General features: G+C 45.9%; 1 protein-coding gene across 2 annotated transcripts in view; it reads left to right on the plus strand.

Annotated features, from left to right (window-relative positions):
* LOC126539919 (ubiquitin carboxyl-terminal hydrolase 11-like) overlaps nucleotides 1-13,634 on the plus strand; it is a 205,799-nt gene that overhangs the window by 35,872 nt on the left and 156,293 nt on the right. For both annotated transcript variants that reach the window (XM_050186737.3, XM_055075713.2), the window contains exons 4-5: nucleotides 5,028-5,338; nucleotides 5,944-6,089. In XM_050186737.3, the coding sequence (XP_050042694.1) occupies nucleotides 5,028-5,338; nucleotides 5,944-6,089 (457 nt within the window). The remainder of the gene's footprint in view (nucleotides 1-5,027; nucleotides 5,339-5,943; nucleotides 6,090-13,634) is intronic.

A 13,634-nucleotide genomic window follows, 5' to 3' on the forward strand; every position in this document is an offset into this window, starting at 1 on the left:
ACACATGTAAGTAACAAGAAAAAACACCTTTTACAGTGGCATCCAGTGGTCAGCATTGTATGAAATCAGACACTTCAAGCACTCCACGAGTTCCTAAAGTACTGATGAGTCAGAGTTGAGCGATCCCTCAGAACATGGAAGCAGAGATAATATTTTGTATCGAGTCATTTCATTTTTTATTCTTATCATTCATCGCATAATGTAGCCAATGCTGGGGTAACGACAGTGTGACTTCTCCTGAGCCATTGGGGAAGGGGTAAAAATAATTGAAAATGAAATTGTCAGAAAATATGACCCCCGTTTAATGCTTTTGTGCAGCAGCTTATCATAGCCATGGTGAGATGGCGCAGCATGCACGGAAGCATCCTTTGTTTTACCTCTAGCGACAAGCTTTTCTGGTGGTGTTTTATTCCGGCAGCATGTCTCTCAGCCAAAGTGCATTGTGTTGTGTGCATAGAGAGCAGGAGTGTGCGAGAGCTGGCAGGGCTAGTAGAGTGTTGTGGCAAGACGGCAGCAATAGAGTGCAGGCAAATTTGCGACAGTGTGGCCAGTTTGGTGCATTGCCAAGTAGCAGGCAACCTGTGAGATTTTTGAACTGCTGCAGCAGACAAATTTGTGAGCTGCCTGGTTTTGGTACAACTGACAGGAGAGGATCGGTCAATCTTCATTATGAAATAACAAAATGTCCCTTGTATCTACTTATAGCAAGCTTTTTTCAGTACAACAGCATCTTTGAGTCGCTTGAAGTTCCCCAATCGAAATTTCAGGGGGAACTTCAAATAAGTTATATCCATTAGTTATTTGTAAAACACTATTATTATAGCAATCCTTCTTGCAGGAGAAAAGACGCAATAACAAAAAACAAGCAGAAAGTCTTTCCTGTCTGGTCGTTTCCTCACTTGTTTTCGCATCTTTTCCCCCACAAGAAGTATGAACCGACTAGCCCAGCAACAACTGGCAGTAAAACATCGTTAATAATACGTACCTGCTTAATAAGTACCGTATAGACTCGTGTAAGGGCTGCACTTTTTTTGACAATTTTGATGAGCTGCGGCTCTTACACGGGACTGAACTTTTTGGTCCAAATGGTGACAGCCCAGCTGGCGACTTGTGCACACCCCGGATCTTGTGTACATTCCCAGGTCTCGCCATCTAGTAGCGACATATAGAATGGACGCAGTGCAGGAAAATTTGCCGATGCGTGCGCACTGTGTTGGGGCACCAAATTCAACTTCGAAGTTAGTCGAAACCTCTTTAAGAAACAGCTAAAGAAAGTATTATTAACCAATGCTTCCAGTTTTACTTTATCCAATTCAACAAAAAATTTCCTTGTATTTAAGGTATCTTGTATCTTTCTTTATATTGTCTGCAACACATATTGTTAGGTGTATTATAACACTGTGCATACGAAGCTATCATAGTTACATTGTCAGGTAGCGTACACATCTTTAAGTGAATTGTGAATATACAATTTTTTGTAGTATAAAAGAAAATTGACACATGTTGCGAACTTTTCTACTATGTATGTACTATGTTTATGTATAACCGGTACAGAGGCCTCTGTCAGTTATTGCCATACCTTTAGCTTCTGTACCTTTCTTGAAGAAACAAATTCAAGAAAAATAAGGAATCTGAATCTGAATTGCTTCTCCGTTAGAAATTTTTGTTCCAAATTTCGGGCTGCCAAGTTGGGGGTGTGGCCCTTACACGAGTGCGGCCCTTGCACGAGTCTATACGGTAATTCCAGTTTAATTATAGCTGCGATGAATCCCCTGCCCTGTCGTCATTAAAACTAATGTGTTGGCTGACCGCTTAAGGGGGGACGCGGGGATCAACTATGGAAAAACGACCCAAAAATCACTTTTTAGAAAGTAGCAGATTCCGAATCTTTGACCCCTTTTCTATAAGTTTTCCAAGTATTTCTGCTGAAAACGACTGCTAAGTACCATAAATATATACACCAGGCAATACAGCGAAAATTTCGTGAAAATCGGTGGAAAAGTCGCGGTTTTCGAGCGCCCCTAGCTCCGGAACGGCAGTACGCGGCGCGGCCATGCTGGTACCGTTGAAAAGCGCGCCTCTTCGCCTTTTGACGCACCCTCTTTCATTTCCTGATAGAGAGAAGAGCAAGCATAAAAACATAAAAAGTCTGAAGGTCGCGGAGCTGCTTGTTACGGCCGCCGATTGGCTTGCTCCGTCACGTGCGTTCTATGAGCCACCCCATTGGCCTTGTCTGGAAGCGAGCTGCTGCGGCGTCTGCTTCTCCCGTTTCTTCGCGCGCTGGCTGCTGCGCCTTTGTTTCGAGGTACACCGCCGCTTCATCGCTTTATTCCGATTTGAGTTTTCTATTTCATTTTGTGGTTTCGAGCATGACTGGGCGGTCGCGGACGACGAAATACGCGACCAAGCACCGCTTCGGCAGCCGTAAGCGCAAGCCGCCGAACATCCGAACGATAAGTAGTCCTAGCAGAGATGTGTCCGCGCGCTAGCTTGCAAGAGAGACTGTCGACGCATTGCCGGGCAGTTCGCAGGCTGTTGCAGCCTTGAGCTCCAATGGTGATGATAGCGAACTAATAACGGCCGTTTCCGATGCTTCCGGGCCTGCGACGTCCCGTAAATACTCCGCGACGTACCCCGATTGTGCCACCGCCGTCACCGAGATGAATGACGAAAGTGCGGTCCAAGCGCGTGCGTCTGCCGGCCGTGAAAACGAACCGTGCATCAGCAACGGTCGCACCATACAGTCGCATCTTGAGTCACAATTCATCTTGTCGGAGGTGTTGAATATGACCGCCGCCACTGTCCGCGCGTCACTTGGTTCTGTGCCGGCAACCGAACGGAAGATAGGGTTTACGGCGGGAGGAGCATGCTTGGTGGTGACGGACTTAGGCAATTTCTCCACATATTTTGTTCATGTCTCTTATGGGTGCACATAGACATCCAAAAGAATGCTCTCTGGGCTTTTGTGAGTTCCTCATGTTTCATTCTTGCATAAGTGTTCTGTCATGCCATGTATACAGTGGAACCCTGTTGATACGTTCCTTGATGTTGTGTTTTCCCGGCTGCTATGTTGTGTTTTGCAGTCCCGACCTAAATCCTATTGACCCCCACGTATGTATTATGTTCCCATTTCACATGTCACAATTCTGTAGTGTTCCTGCATCATAATGTTGTGTTTTGAATGTGGCAGTCATGTAAATTTGCTCGCTCGTGTTGCAACAAGCGACCCGTACATTGCAACAAGTGACTGATTCGTTGCAACAAGCTGCCAAAGTTGCACAAATCGGGTGCTACTTAAGCATCAGTAGAGAACGTGCTCAGAGCAGTTGGCGATAAACGAGAGCTTCTTTCTTGTGTTTGCCCGAAGAATGTGCACATGCGTGAGTTGCAAGAGAGACATCTGGGGACTTTAGCTTCTTGAAATTGACCAAATGCACTGAGCACAAGGCAAATGTATTTTGGGGCCTGCAAGGGTCCTATTTGTGTCGCATAATCGCCGGTTCACTTTAGTCAGCTTGGCTGCAATAAAGCAGTGTTATGCATTGTGGGGATCTCACCCATGCTCTTGGCACAAAGGAATGACAACCCAGTAGTGCAAACAATCACAAGTGCATTTATTGTGCCCTTTATATAGCCAGCCAAATTATCGATAGAACATGCCGACGGGCGCGACTGAGATGGTCCGACTCACCGAGACCGGATAGCGAGTGAATAACGTTTGCCCCATGCTGGAGACTTACGCCTGGTCGTTTGCGCGTACGGTCACGTGAATGGTGGCACGTTCGAACGATTGTGTTCGTCCATTCTGGTGTCCTGGCCTCGCGAGACAGTTTCGCAGAAGCATGGATCGGTGCACGTGCGGAATGTACGTGCCGCTTGCCGACCCCCAGCCAAAGAGCATGTCCAGCTAACCCCACCATTAGGTGGCGTTAGCAGTGCAACACTCGGGCCATTTCTCATACTAGTCTACAACCGTACCGACCGCCGCCATAAAGCCACTCAGCGAAGCCGGATTACAGGAGACTGGAGTCATTCGGGGAAAACAACATATCAGGGGACACATGAGAGTCAAGCATCCCCACAGCATTGAAGTACAGAGTCCTGAATATTTCGCTGCGCATCTTTGAGAAAAGGTTTTACTCTCACCTCTTCACTATTCTTGCTCAAATTTTGCAGAATGGTGGCATTTTAGCACCAACTTCGTTTAGCATCTAAACACTTGGCACATTTAATTGCCTGATTTCTAAGAAAAAAGCGCAGATTTGCCTGTGCTTATTTGGATATGAGTTGCTGCTACAGCACAAGCATAAACTTGTGTTGCAACCTGCTGGCAGCTGCAGAAAGCGTTTTGGGGAGGGCAGTCACCTGTTCCAGGAGCGGGCAACACGGGGTAGCCCTCCCTGAAGCGCTGCTTTTTGCAGCTGATGGCAGGTGGTGAAGCAAGTTTATGCTTGTGCTGCAGCGGTAGCTACTCGCATCCCCATAAGGGCAGGCAAATTTGCACTTTTTTCTTAAAAACCAGGCAATTAAATTTGCCAAGTGTTTAGATGCTAAACGAAGTTGGTGCTAAAATACAATCGTTCTGCAAAATTCTGAGCAAGAACAGTGCAGTGGTGAGCACAAAAGCTTTTTTTTGAACACGCACAGTGAAATATTAAGGACCCTGTATATGCAAAATTATGTGGTGAAAGTTATCAAGAGAAGAAAGGGGTTACTCTCACGGAACATTGTATGTGTCCCTTAATTATACATGTGCCATCCCCGGTCACAGTATGACAACCGAGACGTATTACTGGCAGCCATTTGGTGCTGTTTCTGATGGTGCTGTGATGATTTGTGCCCTTCCTCACCGTTACGTTTTCCTGGCCATAGCATTTTTTTTTTCATAGTCCCTTGAAAAACGTATCAATGGGGTTCTACTATATATTAGTGGCCCTCAGCAGGCACTCTTATGAGACTCGTCTCTAATGTGAAGCTTTCTGAGCCAGATGCCTGGTGGTATCAATTAAACCTTGGGTTCGTCGCAGGAGGCTTGCTGGCGTCGGAACAGGCCATTCCATCGGTGCGGGGAGTGTGTGGCTTACGCAACCTGGGCAACACATGCTTTATGAATGCGGGCCTCCAGTGCCTGCTGAGCAATGGCCGTCTAGTCTCCTACTTCTTGGCTCGCTCTGGGGAGGAGGATGCAGGGGAGAGAGGAGAGGATGAGGACTCCCTGACATCTCAGCTTGCACATCTTCTGCGGCAGGTGTGGAGCGGCAGCTACTCGTGTCTGCGGCCGGCCCCTTTCAAGGAGGCCCTGGCACAGGCCTGCCCCCAATTCAGCGACTGCCGCCAGGTGAGGCTCTTGCTGCTCCTCGACAGCGGGGTTTGTGATGTGCGCTGGTGGTGCTGGAAGCATAAAACATTTTACTGCAATGATAGTGTTATTTTGGTGCAAACCTGGAGGCATATCTACGGAGATAATCAAGTTTTAGGCTGTGATAGGAGATCATTGTTGGAAATGCATGTTCAATTTGCTTTCAGTGTCGCCTCACACTACTGGCCTAGGCCACGTCGACGTCGTCAGCCTGGGCCAATATTGTGAGGAGAAACTGAACGCAAACTGAATACGCGTTTTGAACACAGATCTCCAATTGCACTCTTAGTCTTGTGTGTTTTTTCCCCCTTGAGTATAGTTGTTGATTTTGTTTGAAAAGGATATACTGAGTGACCAGTCCAGTCAAATACAATGCCGTGTGCTGTGTGGATGTGCTTCTTAGTTGCCTGCTTGCTGGCGTGCCTTGCTGCGAGGGGAAGCAGGTGTAAAATTGACTAAAGAACCACTTGCTTTGCCGAGCGTCATTGCATTAATCAATTTCCTGTTTTACAATCAATGCTCGGCTCCACTGCATATGAGTGCACGGGTGGGATGACTTTCAAGTCTGTCTTGTTTGTGCCCAGCACGACTGCCAGGAGTTTCTGACGCTGCTTTTGGACACACTACATGAACAGACCAACCGGGCTGGCCGGGACTCGAGAGGTTCCCCTTTGCAGGGCAGTGGCAGTGAGTCTTCAACTAGTTCCTGGGAAGCAGCCGTGCCTCTCCGGTGAGAACCAAAATGGGCGAGATGGATGCCGTACAGTGTTGCATGCTTGTGTGCCATAATGCAACATTAACATGTGTTCTTTTACTTTTGGTTCGTGCTTTCTTTCACTGTAGTGGCACTGTTAGTATGGTATCACGCTTGCACAGACATCCTTGCTGTTTTGAAATGAATTGTGAACGCTCTAGTCACATTAATAGCAAGTTTAGTCCATCTTAATCTGGTCGTAGGCATGTTGCGCTGGCAAAGACTGACCCTGTCAGTGCCAGGAGCTGCCAATCTATGGGCAACAAAGATTTTTGTTGCTCATAGATAATTAGATAATTTTTGTTTAGCCCTGTAAAGCTGTAATTTACAACAAGAAAGGGGCAGTAGTTGCCTGGCTAACACTACCAATACAGGTTTAGGTACTGCGACCATTTAGGGCCTACAACAGAAATAGAATGACAATAAAAATAAAGCTGCCTTTATGTTAGTGAAAGTGCAACAGAAGACAAGGGAGAAGAATGTGCAAATGAGCTGCCAGGTTTATAAAAGGAAGTCAGCATGGCTTGTTGATCGTTATGCAGCAGAAAAAAAGGAAATGTCTGCACATATTGCTGTCCCAACTGGGTTAAGCTGGGACTCGGCCCATTTAATCAAACGTCGAAACTGTTTTGCTAAATTTGAGACGATTGGCTATCATACAACCATACGGCTTTCTGGACGTGGGCTCATATTGTCATGTAGTAGTGACGGTGAATAATACAGCAGCAAATCTGTGAATGACGAAACAACTTTTATTGGCTGAACTTGTGCCCACATAAGCAAGTTACACTCAGAGATGGCAAACAAGATAATGGCAAACACGGTCGGCGATCATTGAAATCTGATCTGCGGGGCAAGCGCTTCGGCTTTTATGCACGAGCCATCGAAGGTTTCAGAATAATTGCTGGTACCCACATGTCTTCCAGAAAGTTCTACACAATTCATGTTGCGCATACAAGGAATCAGATTGCACGAGGTTCAGTGACAACAGACAGCGGATAGAACCCTCAATAACATTCAAGAAACTTCTGATACATGCAGGCGCATCCTGTGCTTAGCGATAACTTTCCTTAGATGGTGAAACGCGGCCACCCAGTAAAGATAAACAAGTACACGCAGTAAATAATAATAATAATAATAATAATAATAATAATAATAATAATAATAATAATAATAATAGATAAACAAGTAAATCTCACTCCTGACACCATGTGGAGAGGAGGAGGGCAGCGATTGCTGCATTGTCGATAATCTCGTCAGAGATGCAAGCAAAACCCACGTTGGGTGGCTACTGACTGCGCATTTATTGGCTCCGTATATTGTACAGTCGAATCCGACTATATCGAACCCGTTTACATCGAATTATTCTATATATCGAACAATTTCTGGTCACGGTATAGTTACAATGAGTATATATATCAAAAATTACGCTTACATCGAACAAATATTGCAGTGACTCCCGATATATCGAACGTCAAGCGGCGGAAAAGTGCCCCCAGAAGTTGGCTTTCCCTCGCGGTAGCGGAGAAACCCGGCGGCGCGGCGCCATCCAACCGCTCTCCCTACCGTGACCCCGCTGCCTCGGGCTGTTCGGGCGAGCTGTCGACACTCCCCCTGTCGCGCATAGTATAGTCTATTATCCTCCCTCTTTCTCTATCATCTTTCACTTCCCACTCCCTCTCCCCTGACGACGCTTCGCCGTGCTCCCTCACGGGTTTCAGAATAAAGCGTCCTTCCTTTCTTTAGATCACTATCTATCGACACTCCCCAGCAAAAAATGACCCTGGCCCGCCTACAGCGCTTGCTCAGACAGCCAATCAGAGGCTCTTGTGCGCTCTTCGTGCAAGATGGCGAAAGTGCAGTTGTCTGGCTGCTTCTCTGGTTTATCGTGTTTGCGCCTTGTGGGCCTTCTCCCGTAGTGTTGCCGTGATGAAGCGGCGGAATTCGCCTTTCGTCGTGGAGATCGAAATCATAAATCGCGTCGAACGCGATATCCCCGCAGCGTGCAAGATTCCGAGGAGCACTCTCAGCACGATTAGGGCTAAAGTGGCCAGACTCGCAACCCGGTGCCCATGGCGCCCGACGCGTACGCACGGCCGTGTACGAGGCGTTCTTCATACGTGCCGGTTTCCGCGTGCTCGGTGATGACTGTAAATTCTGATGAATGCGACGAAGCCGTTGCCGGTGTTGCCGAAGTTTGGGGCGAGCTGTCAAAATTTCCGGGACATTCGAATCAACGGTGGACGAGTTTGCGAGTACAGATGATGGTGTCGCGACGACGGTAGATACCGAAACGAAGACTACATCGCCGACATCGTACCGAGCACAAATGAAAGTAGGCACGTTGAGGAAAGCAACTACGGTCCTTTGCCCACATCCTCCGAAGTGATTGGTGCACTCGCATTAGTCCGGTGCTTCTGCGCGAATGCGGAAGGTTGCGGCCTCAGCTGCTCGGACTCCTTAGACAACGTGGGGAAGTGCGTGCGTCGCAGGCAGCGAAATTGCCCAAGCAGAAGAAAATGCAGGACTAATTTATGCGAAACTAAGCTAGTTTCGTCAATAAAGTGATTTTATAAATGGGATGTGCTTTTATGACATCCAATTATTTAGCAGGCTTATATCGAATTATGCTCTATATCGAACTGATAGGCGTTTTTTTGCGAGTTCGATATAGCCGGGTTTGACTGTATACAGTGAAACCTCGATATAATAAAGTAAGTAAATTCAGCAATTTCCTTCGTTATATTGAAATTTCATTGTATTGAAATTCAACCTTTTATGCAAGTAAGTTCAGTCGCCGATCGGTTTTTCTTATACGGAAAAAGGCCACAAAATTTTCGAAAAAAGCATATTTGAATGAGAAAACAATTCATTTTAATGAATTTAGGAGTCTGTGACGAATTATACGGTTTCATGCCATGTCAACGATATGTTCACATAGGCAGTATGAATTAAGGGGGGACATGGTTTTTTAGATAACTTAATTATTTCTTGATCAAATCTGATAAAACTGCATATGCTCATTCAGAGTTTCATGTTAATTTTAAATGTCCAATTATATTTTGCATATACATAGAAGTTGCTGAGATAATTAATAATTACCTTCTATTATTTGTTGAAACAAAAATTCCCTGCTAAAAGGAAAGTTGCTAACAACATATAGTTGGATACTAGAGTGAATAGGGATAGCAATGCTGGAAATAGATTTGAAATTGAACAATTATGTGTCATTTTACAGCCCATGGAAGTTCTGTGTTCAAAGTATCAATAATAAGAGCAAATTTAAATGTAAATAAAAATAATTCGGAGCTCAAAATAAAAAAAATATATGCTTTCAGCATTGCATTCTCAATACATTTAGCTTTGGGCTGAAAAAAAATAATAGCTCTAGCTGTTCTAGATCCAAAGGTATTGATTCAGCAAAGAAGCAAAGTGACCAAGAACCATGTTTTGAGAAAAATGAGAAAGAAAAACTTTGCTGAGTGCAATGCCGAGGCACTGCTATTTACATATTTGCATTCAGAATCGACTTGTAAGCCTTGTTGTAAGCTTCTTGCAGCACTCCAAACTTAATGCATTTAGCTTCATATATATACAGTAAAACCTCATTAAGCCATACCCGCTTAAACAGTAGTTTTGTTTTAAGGGGGGACGCGGGTTTTACATCGCGAAAAATGGCCAAAAATACGATTTTTTGAAAATAACATATTCAGTTTCTATAACCCTTTTTCTATCTGATACCCAAATATCATCACTGTAAACCACTTCGAAGTGCTCAAAAAAATTAGTTTTATCAGCCAAGGTGGCGAAAAATCTCGCGAAAATCAAGAAAGAACAGCGTTTTTCACGCCACAATATCTCCGGAACGGCGCGACCGAGCGCCGCCATCTTGGTCTCGTTGGAAAGCGCATTTCTCCGTCTTCAAATCTGCCGCTTCAGCGATCTCCTCCATACAGAAACAAGCGCACAAAAAGCAAATGATTGAGGGTGGTGCCGGAGTCTGCGATTGGCCGCGCCCGCCACGTGACTCCAGCGCGGTTTGCCATTGGTCCGGCGCTGGCGTCGTCTGCTCGGCTCTTTGCACCTCGCGAGTTTGACGTCTCCACTCGCCGTGATCTCGACGTGTCAAAACGGGCGCTACGCGGACATCGCAGTAGCGTGGCCGATCCCTACGCTTGTGGATGTTTCAGACTCTCGGCTAAGCATTCCGAGCATCGGCGACGCGGACTTCGCGACCAAGATTCGCGCGCGGAATCCTCGGACATGCGGCTAAGCCTCTCAGCAGTCGGTGTTTCGAATTCGTGACACATTCATATCGTGCACGCAATCCTCAGAAACGCGGCTTAACATTTTGCGCATAGGGAGTCTCCGACACGGCGATCATGCACATCGTGCGTGGACTTCTCAGACCGTCACCTAATCATTTTGTGCATCGGCGCCTCCGAGTGCGCGAATAAGCACATCGAGTGTCGACTCCTCGAGCCCGCGACTAGGCATTTCGCGTGTCGGCACCTCGGACTGCGCGAATAAGCGCATCGAGGGTCGACTTCTCGAGCCCGCGACTATGCATTTCGCGCATCGGCACCTTGAAATGCGCGACTAAGCACATCGCGCGTCGGCTCCTTGTATCTGCGGCTATGCATTTCGCACATCGGCACTTCGGACTCGCAACCAAGCACATTGCGCGTTCACTCTATTATATTGTCACGATAGCTCGTAACAATATCTATCATACCACCCCTTCATAAAGAGAACCTCATCATGAGCTCTGTTCATTAGGCCCCTTGGGCTGGCACACACCTGGCTGCAGAAGTGATCGAGCCATCATACAAAAGTAAAATTCTGGAAAGCACCTAGCAGCTGCATATCTATCACTGGCTCTCTGATCGTAAGTTCCACAGCCACTGTCAGGTGAACATGACTTGGAAGGCTAGTTACACTCAGAGCCTTCATTCAGTAACATGGTCAATTCTGCCAAATGAAAAATGCCTCACTGATTGTAATGGAGACTGCTATTAATCAGGCAGCCTGCAAGTACAACACTGGAACTATATTCATGCCCACACAGAGTTCTAGACTTCGGTTTGAAACCCAGGCACCATGCTCTTTGTAGAGCATGGTGCCTAATAAAGTTTCTTGTGCTAGTTCAGTGGCCAGTGTGCTATTATTTTGAGAGTGTGCAGTCACACATTTAGTATGGCCATTCTTACAAAACATAGAGCTTCAAAATGGTGCCATTTGTATTGCTGTAGATTCACTTCAGCAAAAGCTACATTTGTTTGAAACTTCAAATGCGTTTATTTCAGTTCGATGTGTTTGCACACTGTACTCTGCCTTACGGGTGTTTTTTCTGGGTTGTTTTTGGCCAAAAATGGCAAGGGTGGTATCATTTTATTCGTGTTGAAATGATCTGGGGGGTGATGCTATTTTTATTACTCTTGCACCGTCATGAAAATTACATTCAGGTATAGTAATCGCTGCTAATTAGAAAAAAAATGTTCATAATAAATGCAAGATTGTTTTCTTGTCTGCAAAATGTTTCCTAATGAATAAAAATAGCATCATCCCCTACAGTAGGTCTTTAGCAATGGTGTCATGCATTTAGTTTTTGTTTAGCAAGACGGAATCATCAAAAAGCCCCGTAACGAGTTTGAAATTAATTTGACTTCAGACCTCAATATTTTTTTTAACTGCTACAGCTATCAAAAATCTAATTACAGATCTGAAATCAGCTTGAAAAATTACCCCAGGCAGTGGCGTTTATTAAAGATTCACCCAAAAATAAGAAAAACATTTTTAAGACCCACTTCCCCCCTTAAAAGTAGTAAAGTCAAATCTCCGACTCAGCGACCATTGAACATAAGGTGTTTTGTATCCGCATAAACCGTACCAGCTTATTGCGTACGTATCGGTTAGCACGCAGTGTTTCCGCTTTGAGTCGTGCAAACATGGCAGTGCGTCGTCTCCATTGGGCGGCCTGGCAGAAAAACAAGCCTCAGAGATCGGAACAACTGCCTCCAAACACCCCGTGTGTTTGTGCGTTAAGACACATCAACATCAACATCATTTCGGCGCCGTGCCAGAGAGCGTTGTGGCGTCATGCAAGCGAGGATTTGCGTCATGCCGAAGCTCGGATAAAAAAAGACGCCGGGTGCTCAGCATAGAAAAAAAATGAGACATTGTTTGTGCTATCGATTGTGACCCGAAGAAGTCGGCGCTGGAATGCGACAGGGATCTACAGTTGACTACAGTGTGTGGCATTTGGAATGCGAAGTTGCTGGGCAGCGCTGCTGCGACCGCGGAGAGATGTCCTCTATGAGGTTCGACTTTTCGCCATCGTTGCCTCTGTTGTTGCCGAAGCGTCGACTAGCGACAGTGATGAAGACGACACGGAAAGCGACAGCATGGGCGATTCAGGCCTGACAGTGGCAGAAGCTGCGTGTTACATCAGCCTCATGAATGCAATAGTTGCGAAGAGAACAGCACCCGGCAAAGAAAAAGGCGCCCCGCAACTTCTGATCGCTATCGCGCTCGTGCACGGAGAATACGTAACGCCAACGAAGAATCTGCCATCCGAGTGTTTGCCGATAAGAGGGGGCTGGCTGAGAAGCTGGTACGCAGCTGCAGTAAGTTTGAGGCTGCTGTCGTCGCTGCTAGGCCACCGCTGTGAATAAGTGAATAAGTACTGCATGTTCTTTCCCCTTTCATCGCACTTTCTCCGAGTTCCGTTTTTGACAGGTAAGTGGGCGATCTCAGGCTATTTCGGCTAAGCAGTACTACCATTCAGTACATACTTTTTCAGAGCTCCGGCCAACTACGGTTTAACGAGGTTTCACTATATACAAAAAGTTACAGGTGTACTAATGTTGCCACAAACAGGCGAGCGAAACGTTTGTAATAAGAAAAACAGACAGCTGGATCTATTCAGGAATATAATGAAGTATTTACATGTTCCGCCATTGGAATATGAACCTGGCAACGTTTAACGCTAGAACGTTATCTAGTGAGGCGAGTCTAGCAGTGCTATTGGAGGAATTAGAGGGCAGTAAATGGGATATAATAGGGCTCAGTGAAGTTAGGAGGCCAAAAGAAGCATATACAGTGCTAAAAAGCGGGCACGTCCTGTGCTACCGGGGCTTAGCAGAGAGACGAGAACTAGGAGTCGGATTCCTGATTAATAAGAACATAGCTGGTAACATACAGGAATTCTATAGCATTAACGAGAGGGTGGCATGTCTTGTTGTGAAACTTAATAAGAGGTACAAAATGAAGGTTGTACAGGTCTACGCCCCTACATCTAGTTATGATGACCAGGAAGTCGAAAGCTTCTATGAAGATGTGGAATCGGCGATGGGTAAAGTCAAAACAAAATACAGTATACTGATGGGCGATTTCAATGCCAGGGTAGGCAAGAAGCAGGCCGGAGACAAGTCAGTGGGGGAATATGGCATAGGCTCTAGGAATAGCAGAGGAGAGTTATTAGTGGAGTTTGCAGAACAGAATAATATGCGGATAATGAAT

The sequence above is a fragment of the Dermacentor andersoni genome, chromosome 2 (genome assembly GCF_023375885.2).
Source record: "Dermacentor andersoni chromosome 2, qqDerAnde1_hic_scaffold, whole genome shotgun sequence".
In the NCBI taxonomy this organism is placed as follows: domain Eukaryota; kingdom Metazoa; phylum Arthropoda; class Arachnida; order Ixodida; family Ixodidae; genus Dermacentor; species Dermacentor andersoni.